Here is a 16,173-nt window from a genome sequence, read left to right as displayed (position 1 = left end):
AACAATCCACACCTGTGCACCCTAGTGGCTGCTAGGCAGAGGACACTTCTCTTTCCCCAGATTCCCAAAGCTTCCTGCACTTGGTGAGGGGGACTGGACACGCCCTGTCAACTCCCTGCATGCGGTAACTGTTTAATTCGTATCCACATCTCCTAGGACCCAGGAGCAACAGCAAGCAGCACCCACCAAGTATCCAACAGCTACTTGGTGACTTTGGAGTTATTTAACAAAATACCGCAGCGATGCAGACCTGAAGAGTGGAGAGAGACATAAAACTGTGCAGAGTGTCCTCTCTGGTGTCAACACGTCAGGTGAGCAGCAGTGGAAACCCACCCACACCACACTACACAAGGACACTCACGGTCTGGACATCAACCAACTTTTCAAAACCCAACTGCATTCACTGAGCAGGACAGGCCTTGGAGATCCTGAGGACACATCAGAATAATCAACTAGACCTCAATGAACTTTTAGCCAAAAAAAAACAACAAAAGAAATGTATCATTTATAATCACTGCACCCTCTAGTGGCCTATTTTTATCTATTAAAAATTAAGACAACCTGTAATCCCAGCAACATGGGAGGCTGAGCAGAAGGATCACAAGTTCAAGGCTAACCTCAGCAACATGTAAGACCTGTCTCAAAAAAATAAAAAGGGCTACAGATATGGCTGAACCCAGGTGGAGTGCCCCTGGGTTCAATCACCAGCATTAAAAAAGCAAAACCAAAACACTACACCAGTCTCACTGTGCAGGGTGCACAGTTCAGAGCCTGCCCCTCCCTGCCTTTTCCTGCCACCTCCAATGCATCATCTGAAAGTTACTAAAAACACAAACAGAGCTGGGTTGTGCTCAGCGGTAGAGCGCTTGCCTAGCACATGTGAGGCCCTGGGTTCTATCCTCAGCACCACTTTAAAAAAATAATAAAGTTATAAAAAACACCAACACGATACAATCTTGGATTAAAAAAATCATCTCAATAAATAACATTTACAATGTGACAGACTGTGACATTAGCCCTCCCCCTCTTCACTGAGCAGGACAGGCCTTGGAGATCCTGAGGACACCTGTGGGTCGGACATGCCTACATTCTCAGGGCAGCTTTGCCCTGCAAGGACCGCGTGGCAAGGCCTGCCCTCTCTCTCAGCACGCTGGCTTCCTCGGGACTCTGGTGGGCCTGCACGTTCTTCAGTAAGAAGTGGCCAATGAAGAGCTTCAGACCCTCTCGCAACATCCCCAGCTTTGGGTTCTCAGACACTCTGGAAGAGAATCAGACAGACGCGTGTCAGGACAGATCTCAACGCAGGTACCCAGGAGGCAGTCGTAACCTAGTTCTGTTCCCTGTGGTGCTGGGAAGGAACCAGGGCCTCTTACACGCACAAAACCATCTCCCACTGAGCTAAACCCCCAGGCCTTCTCTTCCTTTTTATTTCTGTTTTTGAGGCAGGGTCTTCTACGTTGCTCAGGCTGGCCTCAAAACTCCTAGGCCCCAGGGATCGTCCTGCCTCCCAAGAAGCTGAACCCACAGATGTACATCGCTGTGCCTGACTCTATGTAAAGCAGAATTTTCAACGAAGAACTTCAGGGCAGGAGGTGGCTCAGTGTTAGAACTGCATGCCCAGCACTGAGAAAACAACAAGCACTCTTAGATATCAGCTTAACATTAAGACTGACATGACTTATGTAGCTATACGTGAAGCACAATGCTGCTTCTGTAAACCAACCGGAATGAAAACATCTTTCTGTCCCTTTCTCATGTTTAATGAAACACCTGGGCACATACCTTGCAAAAATTAAACCCAGGTCTTCAACTTCTGTTTCCATTAACAGCATAGTCAACACTCTCCGTAGGAAGTGGACTCTGGGTTTGTCCAATTCACTGAACTCAACCACCTATAGTCAGGAGACAGAAAAAAGTGACACTAGCTTAGCCAACTCTCCAGTGATCTGTAAACAGTGCTAATGAGTAGGCATTTGACCCTTCCTCACTGCCCACACACCCTGGTTTAAGAAGGTCTTTTAAAATGAACAGCTGTTAGTAAGGAAGTGGTGCCATGGGGACCCTGCAGAGCTGGCAGGGGTGGCTGGTCAACCTGGCAGCACAACACAGCTTAGGGGGCCTATACTTCACAAGCCAGGAATGTAGTTTCTAGAACAGAAGCCTACTCTTGAGTGTGTTCCACCAGGTACAAGAGGCTGGACACTGCAGCTTCTGCTTTACGGCTGTCTGTGTGGCATTCTGGTAGAGTCTGGACCACCCCTATCAACACCTCTCTGTGTAGAGCTTAGGTCTAGGAAAGATGAACTCAGATATGCTTCCATCTTAGAAAACTATCAAAAACCCCAGAAATAATTTTAAATTTCAGCAGTGTAATAAACGTACTAGACTTATACAGTGGAAGTAAGATCACACAGAAGATCAGAGAAGAGAATTACAGATATTAACATATATAAATTGCAAACTTAATTTTAAAAAAGAACTGTGGAAAGTCACAAGAGCAAGATGACCACACGGTTCTGCCCAGAGGGTAGATGATGTACTGGCTGTAGATGCACAGCACAGGAAGTACAAAACCATGCCAGGGAGAGATTCTGATCAAAGACGGCCCCTCAGCCAGGTGCAGTGGCACATGCCTGTAATCCCAGTGATATCAGAGGCCGAAGCAGGAGGATTGTAAGTCTGAGACCAGCTTCCACAACTTAGCCAGACCCTGTCTCAAATAAAAAATAAAAAGAGCTGGGGAGTAGTTCAGCGGTAGAGTACCCCGGGTTCCAGTCCAGTATCAAAATAGAAAACAAGCAAAAAGAACACCAGTGGGGAGAGTGGAGGGCAGGGCTGGGAGCCAGGGAGAACCCAAGTTCTACTGCCCACGAGTGAGCTTCCATTGCTCCTGTTCACCCGGGGCCACACTGACCCATTCTACATTGAGCCCAACTTGAGTAGGGAAGCGTAGATGTAGCTCAACGATGAGAAGATGTTATTTAGTGTTCTAAATTACTCCAGTTCTTGGAATGGGGTGTGAAGACTGTACCCACACTTTCAGTGCAGTGGGAAACCCCACATCCCACACCCTAGAGAGGCAGGCAGTCATGGGCAGACGCTCTGACCAGGGTGGGGAGCACACCCACGGACGCAGGGCACAGAGGACGACTTGTCTCTGCACCTCGACCAGCCCTGACCCTCGGGCTCTTCAAATGCTCAGAATTTTTTAGGGCACCCACACCCTGGTGGCTCCACTACCCAAGCCTTACTGGCCAACCTCAAATCCTGCCTTCTACAGGTAGGTCCACCATCTCCTCCAGAGGAACATCGGGCATCTATGTTTTTATGGCTCTGAAGTCCCAAACAGAGTGGGGAGCCTGCAGCTTTCTAACACCCTGTTTTGCAGACCCAGTACCAGGCCTCTATGGGGTGCCAGTCTACTGAGCACTGACCGGTCCAGGATTTTAAGATTAATCTCAAACCCAGAAAAGATTTACTTAAGTTAGCAAGAAAACTGGAACCGAGCCCTAATGTTCTAGGTAAATTTATACTGTGTATACAATGATCACAACAATGAAACACTCTCCAGAATCTTGGAAAATTCATGCTTTACAAGTACAAAAAATAAGCAACTACACAGTGATTTTTAATTGCTTACAAACCTTCAAAATGGAAAGTGGAAGCGATTTTGTCTTCAACAAGTGTGCCACGAGATGAACCAAATTCAAGAAATTAGTGGCTGGCAAATTTTCTAAGTCCCGAAATTTATCCCATATGCTGAACTGGAAAGTCATCTAGTAACATTTAATAAAAAGAAAAAAATTAAAATTCAACAATCAGTAGACTAAACCACTAAGATGCTCTCATTCACTCATTTTTAATATTCTGAAACTCAGGACTTTCAGGAGCAACTATACTGTCCTTTCAAATGGTCAGGAGCTTGAAACAGCTTTACAGTCATCTTTTGGTTGTGGTTCTCCCCTGCATTTATGAGGCACTAGGTTGGATCCCCAGCACCAGCAAACCCTACCCCACCCCACCCCAGCAGATAAGCACTTTGAAGAAAGCCCTTGACAAGTGACATCAAGAGACTGGTCACACCTAGCCTCCTAGTGCAGGTGGTCCCTCTACCCAGTACTTCTGGCTCCAAGAACTCATGTTTAGGATGTGAGCCAGACAGAATGCTGAGGAAAAGCATCAGGACACAGGTAACTGGCACCTTCTGACCAAGTTACCTGGAATCGCCTTTCATAGCTGCAGAACTTGCTGGCCAAGAACGCATAGAAGGGATTGTATGTCTTCTCCTGCAAGCAGCAGTCCATGAGCACGTGGACCACCTCTCTCTCCTGCTGATCCTTCAGTCCCAGCCTGCAGCACAGAAACAGCCCAGCTAAGTCAGCACTCCACTTCCCTCTTCCACAGCCAAAGAGCCCACAGGTCCTTCCTGCCTGGAAGAGTGAGCCAGGAGGCGGGTGGCAGCAACCAGACACAAGCCAGAGGTTTGGCCCTCCCCAGTTTCTTTGGGCCTCATTTTTCTAGTGATGTGGCAAAGTTTGGGAGGACACAACAGGACTCGAGTTCTACCCCACCACAAAGCCCAGGACCCAAGTCCAACTGACACAGGCAGGACTCAAATGAAACCAGGTCTTGCTAAGACAATGATTTCCCTTTTTCTTTCTTTCTGTTTGTAGCAGGGATTGAACTCAGGGGCACTCAACCACTGAGCCATACCCCCAGCTTATTTACAGACAGGATCTGTGTTGCTTAGCACGTCAAAGTTGCTGAAGCTGGCTTTGAACTCGTGATCCTCCTGTCTCAGGCTCTGGAGCCACTGGGATTATAGGCGTGCGCCACTGTGCCTGGCTCACTTTTTCATTTTTAAAATTCACAGTAAACTCCATCCTCTTCAGTGTACAGTCCTGTGGGTGCAGCTGTATAAGCCCCCAGAGTCAGGTAACTGCAACCACACTGGAAAAAGAATTCCATCGCCCCCACAACCCCCACACGCCTGTGCAGACAGCCATTCCCCAAGCTGCGGGCTACCACCAATCTTTTTTCCAGTCCTCTAGCTCTGACTCTGCCAGAATGCCACACAAACAGCTACAAAGCAGGCGGGTGTCCAGCCTCTTAAACCTGGCAGAACACACTTAAGAGTCACCCATGCAGCTGTGGGACTGGTACTTCGCCCTCTGTAATAGTGAACTGTAAGGATCCCACCCACTGCAGCAAGGACCCCTGGTTTGTTCACCCTTTTCCCAGAGGGGCATGTGGGTTTTTTGGTAGTGGGGATGGAACCCAGGCTTCATGCACACTAGGCCACTGAGCCTCAACCCCAGGTCAGCCAATGACTGTGATGAATAAAAATGGGGAAAAAACTCATTGTTAGATGAAGACTGACTAGGAAACACAGAGGTATGCTCAGGGTTCCCACCCCGACAAGCCACCCCAGTTTACAAAACCCCAACTATCAGAATACTAAAATGAGCCATTTCTTCCTGTATTGCATTATGAGTTTGAAGCAAATAAAGAAAAATGAGTTAAACTGTTCAGTTAATTGTTATCTGATAACTAAGTACTTTGCATAAAGTATGCAAATGTTTTAGAAACCTGCTACAACAAATTATTACAGAACCATACTGGGACATTTTAAATGAGAAGCAAGAGGCAGCTTCAACATGAAGGCTCATACACTTTAAGCAATCCATGACAACCAACAGCCGCCGAAGACAGTGGCTGGCTACCAGATACTGGCTACAAAGCCCTCAAATTGCAGCCTCCTACAGGGCTCCGCTGAGGATCTACCAGGGCACACTAGTAGGAATGAGTGGCTTGCCAGAGACATGTGGCCCACCCAGGTGAAAGGACAGTAACAAAATTCCAGTTTTTCAGTCCTCCAAACACAAACCCCAGATTAAATTAATTCTTTCACAACTTCTAACTTGACAGGTCAAAACGTGCAAACAAATGCTTACTTGAGCAGCTTTTCAAAAGCATCCAAAAAATCCTCACTCGTCATCATCGTACAGAAGATGTTCCTCCTAATGTCAGTGTTCATTCTCTGCTTCCGAGCAAGATCCAACATCTTTGAGCTTATCTGAAAAAGGAAGGATTAGTGTGTGGGCCATACAAATGTCCTGAGAGCTATTTCCTGAGAAATACCATGCCACCTTTGGTTGAGTGTGCTCCTAAAGTTTCTAAAGAACAACTTGTACAATTTTGTGGCTTCAGCTCAGTATAACTAAATTGCACGTGAATACCTGTAGGTAAATTCCAAATCTTTATTTCTGGGTCACCACAAAGGGAAAATGTGGCAGGATAAAAAGCCACTGGAGGAGAGAAGCACTGGATTTGGGAACTCTCAGGAGGGTGGGACATCAGCCTGAGCATCTCAGATCAAGTTCAGATATGGGAATCATGGTCATCAGGTGTGCCAAGGGCCCAGGGCAGGAAAGGACACTGGGGACAAGGAAGGAGATCTGGATCAAACAGATGCTAGTAAATAATTTTTTTCCACTTTTATTTTTTTTGGGGGGGGGGCGGGGTACCAGGGATTGAACTCAGGGGCACTTGACCACTGATCCACACCCCAGCCCTATTTTGTACTTTATTAGAGACAGGATCTCACTGAGTTGCTTAGCATTTCACTAAATTGCTGAGGCTGGCTTTGAACTCGCCATCCTCCTGCCTCTGCCTCCTGAGCAGTTGGGATTACAGGTGTGTGCACCACACCCAGCTCCGACTCTAGCTAATAATGATAAATACAAATAAGTGGGAAGAAGTTTCATCCATGCTAATGGGCTGGAACCTACATCTCCTAGGATACAGAACACATCCCAGTCTCAAGAATGGGTATCTGCAAAGTCAGTCTTGATTTTCACACACTCCCTTCAACTCTTAGATCTTTTGCACAATGAGTTTTGGGACTCTTAAAATCCTTAAAAAAGAAACAACAAAAACTGAATTATATGTTTTGTTTTGTTTTCTGGAGCCAAGACCTTGCTATGTTGCCTAGGCTGGTTCATGTGTTCTTCCCATCTCAGCTTCCACGTAGCTGGGACTACAGGCATGTGCCACATGCCTGGATTTAAATCATACCTTAACACTGGCAATTTTTATAAGGCCTTCAAATAAACCTAAGTGGCACACTTCCATAGCCATTCAGGAATAATCAGAACTCCTCTAGCAGAGCGGGCACTCGGCACAGCAGGGTGCCCACAGTCAAGCACTGGGTCTCCATACCGTGCCCACAGGCGGCTTCTGCTGAAGTGCATGATGACTGTTGTCAATCATCGGAGTCCCGCTCCAAGCAGACCCCACGATCCACCAGCGCCCAGTTTGTTCTGCATTCAAAAGACCATCCCAAGAGATGCGAAGCTGAGTCTCAGAACCTGAGCTGGCACTGCGCACCTGATTAGAGAAAAAGGTTTAATGAGACGCTTTAATTGGTTCATAGTCTGTACTGTGATCACACTTTCTTTTTTTTGTACCAGGATTGAACCCAGGGGTGCTTAACCACTGAGCCACATCCCCAGCCCCCTTTTATCTTTTATTTAGAGACAGGATCTTGCTGAGTTGTTTAGGGCCTCTCTAAGTTGCTGAGAGTGGTTTTGAACTCGAGATCCTCCTGTCTCAGCCTCTTGAGCCACTGTGATTACAGGCGTGCACCACTGTGCCTGGCTCACTTTCATATTTTTGATAATGGAATTTTTGGTGCATGAACATTGCAATGAGTCTCTGGCAACTGGGATAGTTAGTCTGTTTGGAATAATGCCAAAATAAGCAGTCAACTCACGGTATTCTGTGTGAGGTCTGTGGGTCTGCCACCCAAGTAACGTCTCTTAGGCACAGTCGTGACAATAGGCTCCTACTGCACAGCAAGCTGAGCACCTTGGGAGGACCAGCTACAGGGGCTGTGCAGGAGGGCGTGGGCCACTCACAGGGCAGCTTCTGTCTTCTCTCAGGCCCCAACTCACAAGTCCCACTTCCTCTCCCAATGGGGCCGTGCTGCCCTGAGGCTCGGGGCAAGCAGTAGGCGGCCACTCACCAGAGCTCGCTGCACCTTCCTCAGTCTCTCCACGGGCTCGGGATCATAGCCTGGAATTTTGCGCATGTCATTGTTCTTCAAGGCCAGCATCGTCTCCAGCATAAATCGAACCTTTAAGGAAAAGGAAGGGGAGAAATAAACCCAAAACCAAAATGAAATCTCCCATTATTTCAAGCAGTTTGAACATTCCTGGACATCTTCCCCTTGCTGGATTTTCAGCCTCTCCAGGACCACTGGGTGGTCTTTTAATCCTTATCAACTGGAAACAGTAACACACTTACAGGAAAGTTACAAGGACAGCACAGAGTCTGTCTACATACCTTCCTCAAATATTAACTCTTGATACAATCTCCACATCATAAGATCAACCTCTTTAAAATAAACAAGTAGGTGATTTCGGGTATATTCCAAGCTAGGCAACAATCACTTTAGAATCTGCATAATGCCCAGAAGAGGAACTCCAATCCCTCAATAGCCGCTGGCATTCCCCACCTCCCTGCCCAGGCGGCCACCTCTGCTGTCAGCTTTTGGGCATTAGCCAGCAAGAGTGTAATCTGCACTCCCTCCCACCCCACCCACTCCCCACTTCACCCCCTGCTGCCTATGCAGACATGCTGCCCCGGTGCACAAAGAGCAGCTAACAATAATGCTCCTCATCAGACAATGACCAAAATGAAAATCCAGTCCCTTTCCCTTGACTTCAACATCCCACCTAAAGAGTAAATTCTTCTCAGGACTCTGGCCTCTGTGACCCACCCCCCAGTATCCTGCCACCTTGCCCACCAGCTCTTCTTCCTTCCTGCAGCTCCACACTGCTGCCTGTAACCACAGGGATCCCTTCACCCTAGTGGGGGTCCCACATACCCCCATGGCTTCCAGGATTCCCAGCATGAGGGTGACCCCAAATCCCCCCTGGCTCACTGCCCTTCGAGATGTGGATTCCTCCTGCACCTCCTCCCGTGCACCTGAAGGGGGGCCCTCTGCCTTTACTTCCTTCAGCCCTGCTCCCCACTAAACTCGGCTGCTTCTGACTCCCAAGGCCACATCCACTGCCAGGGTGCCCATGTCACCACCATCTCCCAGACTCCTACAGCGTCCCCCCCAATTCCTCCAGCCACTTCCCCTCTCTTCTACACTGTCACCAAAATGACTCCTAAAACAACTTCCACCCCTGGAGTATCTGCCGAGAACCCTCTGGGTCCTCCAGGAGGAAGGCCCCAGGCCCGGCCCTCCTCACTCCTGGTGGTGTCCCCAGGTCTAACATGGCCCTCTCCTTCCTCCTCAGCAATCACGTCTTCTTCCCCTCAGGCACATCAGGTGCTGCTCCCCACCCCTCACGACTGCAGGGGCAAAGCCGAGAGCCCCGAGTTATAGATGGGGAAACAGAGGCCCGCAAGACTCGGTCCTGCTGCTGCACAGGGGCTAGAGAAGGCTGAAAAGAGAAACCACTGAGGAAGGGAAGTGTCCTATTTGCCCCAGGGACTCACTGTTAAGCTCTGGTCAGTTTGTATGCTCTCGAGCACTTAGGAAGCAAGTCAAGTGGCACTCTTACCCTGGTCTGGTCCTGAAACATGCTGCCTGCCCCACTGGCTTTGGCCTGGGCATCTGTGATCAGCTCCTTCAGCGACAAGGCGTCATCTTTTCTCAATGCAAAGCCCACATTTTTCAGCATCAACAGGATCAGCTCAATGTCTTTTTCGGTGAAAGTTGAAATAAGTTTCTTCAAAATGTCGAAGACGAGGAGAGACTGTACCACGTGGAAGTTGTACAGATGGGCGATGATGGTGAAAAGGTTATCACACTCTTTCCCTTCACCTCCATTTCTGTAGACGTCATCAAACTTCCTCACCACGGCCTCCAGAAAGCAAGCACCAACCTGAGCAGGACAACAGCAAGCGTGTCGCACATGTTCTGGGGACTTCTCCTTCAACACACTGAATAAGTGCCTGCACACAGGCAGGACATAAACTCCAACAGGGCAGCCTTCAGGAACTCAAGTACGGCTGCCCCACAAGTGCACACGGTAAGCAGCTGAGCACCAACCTGTGCTGAAAGGGTCTCCGCTTTAGGCCAAGTACAAAGTCGTGAGAGAGGATCGAAAGTTCAAGACCAGCCTGAGACCCTGTCTCAAAATAAAATTTAAAAAGGGATGGGAATATGGCTCAGTGGATGAGTGCTGCTGGGTTCAATCCCCAGTACCTGCCCCCACAAATGTTAAAACACAACTGTATCTCTAAAAATGCTCTACCACCCAGTAACACTCATTCTCAGAACTGCTTATTTCAAGTTAATGTCCTCTGAATAAGCAAGCAGTGTAAGTGAACTTTAAAGAAAACAGCACATTCTCAACAGATATCAAAGGTCCCCACAGGCAAGTGCTTCATCACCAGGAGGGTGCTAAAGGAAGGACAGGAGCTCTAATGGCTCAGTTCCACTCTCAGGGTCCAGATGTGGGTGTGCTGTTCTTTGGGGCACCAGGAAGTAGGCTGACCATCACAAAGAGGGGAGAGCACAAGGCCAAGAAGTAGCAGTGGCCTGGTGAAACAGGGCAAGCTCACCAGAGAGCCATCCTCTTGCTCTTCTGGCACATTCTAGTCCAGATTCCCTATGTATGTCCTGGAGGAGGAAGGACTTCCATCCTGTCACTCTGTAAGACTGAGACCTAACTCAAAAATGGCAGCTGTCATCTTGCCATATTACTATCTGGTAAGTGTTTTCTCTCAAATCCCAACTCAAGTTGAGACCAGAGGAAGCAGATGGGAGTGGGGATGTGGTGGTGATCTCCAGTGACGCTGGCAATCCACAGGAGAGATGGCCTTACCAGGGCAGCCATGCTGGGTCAGAAAGGAAGGGCTGGGTGCCAGTGATCCCTAGGAACACTGGCAGGGTGTGGCAGGCCTGATCCGACACATCAGGTGTGTGTGATTTCCAGGCTTTCAATCTGGGTGACTTCTAAGCAGGTGGGGAGGAAGCTGGGTGCTGGACTGTCTGTGTGAGCTTACTACACTCTGACTGCAGGTCAGGCTGCAGACGTGCACAGGCATAAATGTCCGTGGGAGGAGGAGCTCCAGCAGACTGCAGGGTGCGGTGGGAAAGCAGGTGCGTCACGGCCGGGCTGCTGACTGCTCAATGCCAGAAGAGCCCAGCCACTGGCAGCAGGCAACAGAGGGTTCCCAGAAGCCAGCTCCCATAGGCTGGATGTGCCTTTTAAAGCCTGAGATAAACACATTTAACCTGTAAACTCCAAACTCAAGTCCCTTCACCAAAGATGAATATGAAAAATATAATCCCCTGGTATGACCATCATCTTACATTAAAAAACACTTAAAAAGAAATTAGGGGGCTGGGACTGTAGCTCAGTGTCAGAGCGCTTGTCCAGCACGTGTGAGCATGTGAGGCACTGGGTTTGAGCCCCAACACTGCACAAAAATAATTCCACTTAATGTGTTCAAAATTCATTTTTCTAGGGGCTGGGGCTGTAGCTCAGTGCTAGAGCACTTGCCTCAAATGTGTGAGGGACTGGGTTTGATCCTCAGTACCACATAAAAAATAAATATATTGTGTTCATCTACAACTAAAAAAACATTTCATTTTTCTAAAATTAAGTTTGGTGAATTTTAACACCAACCCATACAGATCTGATTGTTTCCTTGTAAATGATTATGAGAGCGATGCAGCAGCTGACACCATGATCTTTAACACATTTTTTTTTCTTCCCATGAATTTCTGTGAGGTGTTTTTTTAGTATAGCTCTGAAAGAAGTTTAATGGAACCAGCATCCTGAGCGCTTGTCCTATCTGGCAGAAGTTTTAGAGACTGTCATTAGCTGAAGTACCATAAGGACTTCCCCTTGGAACAAGCCACCTCATTGTCCTTCGTGCTATTAGTGAAGGTGTGAATGAGAAGCAGGAGCACTAACCCCATGTTTTCACATCAAGCTGACTACCCACGTGCTACGGGTGATCAGGGTCATGACTTTTACGTAACTCACTGTGAAATACTGTCTATAACACAGTTTGATTATTAAGTCTGCTGAAGTACACCAGAGACATCTAGAAGGATGGGGGATGAACTAAGCTAGCCACATAACAGCACTGAATTATGGTCATCATGGGGCACCAGCAAAGATGTCCAGAGCTTCCATTATGTTTTGTAATGGCAAAAAAATGGACTTTCACACTTATATGTGAACAGGAGTGTGGCTCTTAGGGGGAAAAAAACACTTTTAAAAAAGAGCAATTCTCCAAGTAGCTGGTGCAGAGTTTCCACAAACGATCCCAAGACAGTTGAGCAGACTCCTGAACCAGCTTTGGGGCCTGGGCCACTTTCTTCTGCCCTCAGCTTCCCTGTGCCCAGTTGGTCGTAAGGCCACCACCTTTCCAAATGTTGCCACAATGCTGCCATTGCTGGCTAAGAAAACCATGGCTCATTAAACTTCCCAGGAAGAGCAATGAGAACTGCGGCGGCAGGGAAAGGGGAAGAGCAGAATTGCAACCAGAAAATCTCCTTCCCTGTTGTGAATGGGCTCAGCAAGCACTTAATGAGCCAGCCTCTTTCCTATGGTCACCACATGTAGTAACTGTTGACCTACACCATGGAGGACCAAGGCCATCCCAGGCGACAGGGCCATCGGGTGGAGAAAAGGTGGGAGCGTACCTCAATTCCGACAGTGTGGTGAAGGATGCTGACCAAGAGGACGTGCTCCATCATCAGCCTGCTGGGCATGGCTGAGGGAGTGACGCAGGCACCCAGGAGGGCAGCCGTCAGTGTGTCATTCATGTCCTTCCTGCTATTGGCCATGTATAGCTCCTCCAGCTGCCCACTTATGGATGCCATGTTTGGCTCACTCAACCTGCAGGAATGTAAACACAGAAACACAATTAAATATAATTTTCCAGTTCAAACTCAGTTATCAATACTACCAACATATCCTATCTTACATATGCTTCTGACCCGGAAACAACTGACCCTGCTGCAATAACCCAGCATATTCTGCTCATAACCACAGAACACTACGGAGTTCTGAAATAATACAACTGTCTTTTCAGTTGAAATGTAACCAGTGAGGTATGCCACGGAGGGTCTGTGAGTCTGCAGAAACCTGGGTATCCTGATCTGACATTCCCAGGTGTAGGAACCATCTAAGTAGTGTATCATTAGGAAAACCACCAATTCGCCCACTTCTTAGATGGCACACATGCACGGTTTCTACACTGAAGAGGGTGCTCTGTCTGAATGAGTAGCGAGAGAGAACTGTGCAAGGAAGACTATTCACCACGCACCTGTGCTACTACTAAAAGGGACATCACAACAGCATGCTTCAGTAAAACTTCTGGGACACTCCACTGACAATGTTTCAATTTCAATTAAGCAACACAGGGGAAGAGGCGGCACAAAGGACAGGTTCTGTATCCTGATTGTGGCAGTGGTCACCTAAATCTTCATGTAATAAACTACACAGAACCTCTTTCTCTTAAACAACACAAGCACATAAAAACAGTGAAACCTGAACAAGCTCTAGGAGTTGTTACATCAGTTCCCTGATATGTGTGTGTGGTGCTGGGGATGGAATCCAGGCCTCATGAATACTAGGTTAGCACTCCACCACTAGCTGCACTCCCAGCCCCTGGTTGCTTCTCAATGGTACTCTAGCTATAGAAAATGTAACCTTTGGGAGAAAGCAGGTGTACAGCATGCAGGAATGCCCTGTACCCTATGAATCTACCAAAAAAAAAGAGCAATATACATTTAAAAGAGTGGCTGCCTTTCGAGGATTTACAAGAGGGGCATGAGGGTCTTCTGGTGAGAGTTATGGGAGAACTGGAGGACAGCATTAGTGCAAGAAGGACTTGAACTTGTTTCTTAAAGCCACAGGCTGACTGTAGATGGTTAAGTGGTGTGGTCCAAGCTACATGGCTTCCAATTACCCTTTTAGAGTCTAAATGTCAACATAGGAGGATGAAGGACCAGCATCCTGACCCGGTGCACTCTTTTCTGCAAGGGGGGATCCCTGCCAGGCCTTCCTCCACTATTCCTGGGAGGATGTTCCCTGCCCCATTCCAGCCTCAGAGTGGCAGTAGGAGTCCCCTGCTGCCTTCAAACCCTGTAAGGACTCACCATACCAAACAGCTGGGCAACATCTCCTCAACATAAGGATGTGGTTGCCCTAAGGTAGGCACAGAAAGGATCTGAAAACAGCTACAAGTCCTGCCCATCACTTGCATCTTGTCATTCTGGGACCGTTTCCGTGTTTTAGAAACAGAGCATTGCTCCAAGGGAGAGAGCGCAACAACTCTGGAAGGTCACCTGTTAATTAGGCCTTTGACGTGTTTCTTCAGCCTTTCTAACTCCTCCTTCTTGCGCTCGTCCACAGTCTCCTGGGCTGGCCGCAGCCGAGGTGGGATGTACTTTTCGCCACTTTCACAAAGCCTCTCCTTGAAAAAAGAGAATAATATAATCGCAAAAAGGAAAAAAGTACACTGGACAAACCTCACATTTCCCTTGCTATGTGCATATTCATACACAGAACTACCAACTCCGCGCAGCTGTTTCTACTGACTGTTTAACACACCGCGAGCGCCCCACTGCAGTGCACTGGCTCCGGGGCTGACGGCCATCCCCGGACCCAGGGAAGTTCCGCGGTACCTGCGGGGCCGTGCTGTCCGCCCCCGAAGAGTCTGCCCTCTCTTCTCCGTCTTCTGCGAAACGGACTCTCTTCCTCCCGGCTTTCTCCTGCGCCCCGCCTTCGGGCTCTTCCGGGCTGTCCGGCTCGGGCTCCGCGGCGTCCTCCGCACTCTGCGGCTCCGAGTCGCTGTCCAGGTCACTCTCGGGGAGCGGCGCGCCCGCCTCCTCCTCCTCCTCGCCGCCGCTGCTCTCGTGCAGCCCGCCGGCCCCCGACCCCAGCACGCCCAGGATGTAGTCCAGCCCGTCGCGCGCGAAGCCGGGCGGCACGGCGCTGCCCTCGGCCCTCTTCCTGCGCTTGCTCAGGCCCAGGCAGCGCTCCAGCTGGCGGATCTCCCGGTCCTCCTCCTCGTTGGCCGCGAGAAGCGCCCGCTTGCGGGCGGCGGCGGCGGCGGCGGCGGCGGCGGGGCTGGCCTGGCCCGGGCGAGCCGGGGCCTTGGCTGGGGCTGCGGCCTCGGGGACAGCCGTGGCCACGGACGGGGACGGCGTGCCCTTGGCGGGGGCGGAGGCCTGGGCCGGGGGCGGCGCGGGCTCCCCCGTGCTGCCCTCCTGCTTCCCCGCCGCGGCGCCCGCGGTCCTCTGCAGGCGCCGCGCTTTCCTCAGTTGCCGCTTCTCCCTCCGCAGCTCCTTGCGGCTCTTCCTGCCGCCCGGCCGGGAGCGCACCGCGGCGCCGCGCCCCTCGGCCTCTCCCCCGGAGGTGGCCCGCACGAACCCCTCTACGGCCACCCGCAGCCGCTGCAGAGCGCCCTCGCCGCCGCGCCCGCCGCCGCGCTTCTTACGAACTCCTCGCCTTCGGCCGCCTCCCGAGCTGGCCGCTGTCGCGGTCACGGACGCCGCCATTTTCCGGGACGATCTCGGACCACAACTTCCGCCGCGGCGGGACTTCCGGGCGAGAGCGAGCGCGGGGCGGGGCGGGTGTCGCCCCCTGCCGGCCGGGGGGCCGCAGCAGCGGACACAAGAACAGTGGGTCTCAAAGGGAACTTGTGAATTGTGTCAGGCCACACCCTCCCAGAGCTCGCGGCCGCTGCGGGTCGCGGGGCCGTGCGTGTTCGCGGTGGCGTGTACGCACGTGTGCCCGAGGGGAAAGGCCCCGTGCAGGGTCTCTGTATCCTAGGGAGGAGCCGCGTGCTCAGCCTTACGGCTCTGCCTTTTGCTCCCTGCGCTCTGCCTTGGGGCTCCTTAAGGACTCATTTTTCCTGAGAGTAGTGTAGTCCTGCCTAAGAGGATGCGACACATTTATTCAACGGTCCTCTGTTGGTAGTGCACTGAGATGAAATCAGTGTCCACCTGAAGCCTGTGATGTGCCCTTATGTGGACATGCGGTCTTTCCAGTTGTAGTCAAGTTTAGATGAGGGCATACCGATTTGGAGTGAGCCCTCAATCCAGGGACTGGGGCATCTTAGAAGAAGAGGGGCATTTGGACGCCCAGGGAGCTGGCCATGTGCGGGTGGAGATGGGGCTCATGT

The 16,173-nt window shown here is 50.2% G+C and overlaps 1 protein-coding gene across 2 annotated transcripts; it reads right to left on the bottom strand.

Moving 5' to 3' along the window:
* Window positions 1–510: 510 nt before the first annotated feature.
* On the bottom strand, window positions 511–15,578 carry NOM1 (nucleolar protein with MIF4G domain 1). 2 transcript variants are annotated; one of them, XM_081283360.1, is made up of 11 exons: window positions 14,672–15,577; window positions 14,333–14,460; window positions 12,683–12,878; window positions 9,579–9,902; window positions 8,027–8,137; window positions 7,222–7,389; window positions 5,955–6,076; window positions 4,218–4,350; window positions 3,645–3,776; window positions 1,783–1,892; window positions 511–1,258 (listed from the first exon to the last, which is right to left on the bottom strand). In XM_081283360.1, exons 1-11 carry the CDS (start codon window positions 15,545–15,547, stop codon window positions 1,084–1,086), a joined length of 2,475 nt encoding a protein of 824 aa, XP_081139486.1. In that variant the 5' UTR covers window positions 15,548–15,577; the 3' UTR covers window positions 511–1,083. The 2 variants fall into 2 exon arrangements, with proteins under 2 accessions (XP_081139486.1, XP_081139487.1); XM_081283361.1 differs by lacking the exons at window positions 511–1,258; window positions 1,783–1,892; window positions 3,645–3,776 and having other exon boundaries at window positions 4,297–4,430; window positions 14,672–15,578.
* Between the last annotated feature and the right edge of the window lie 595 nt (window positions 15,579–16,173).

Source organism: Spermophilus citellus (genome assembly GCF_964194105.1).
Source record: "Spermophilus citellus genome assembly, chromosome: 3".
Classification (NCBI taxonomy): domain Eukaryota; kingdom Metazoa; phylum Chordata; class Mammalia; order Rodentia; family Sciuridae; genus Spermophilus; species Spermophilus citellus.
Note: the sequence above shows the minus strand (reverse complement) of the source record. Positions and strands in the feature narration are given on the sequence as shown.

What these genes read in the sequence shown, in the direction of transcription:
- NOM1 (XM_081283360.1), bottom strand. Translation starts at nt 15,547, where the DNA reads ATGGCGGCGTCCGTGACCGCGACAGCGGCCAGCTCGGGAGGCGGCCGA. An exon ending in GGAAGGTGCAGCGAGCTCTG is followed by an intron (nt 7,390 to 8,026) that starts GTGAGTGGCCGC and finishes TTCTCTAATCAG; the next exon opens with GTGCGCAGTGCCAGCTCAGG. An exon ending in AGAAGCCGCCTGTGGGCACG is followed by an intron (nt 6,077 to 7,221) that starts GTATGGAGACCC and finishes TTCCTTTTTCAG; the next exon opens with ATAAGCTCAAAGATGTTGGA.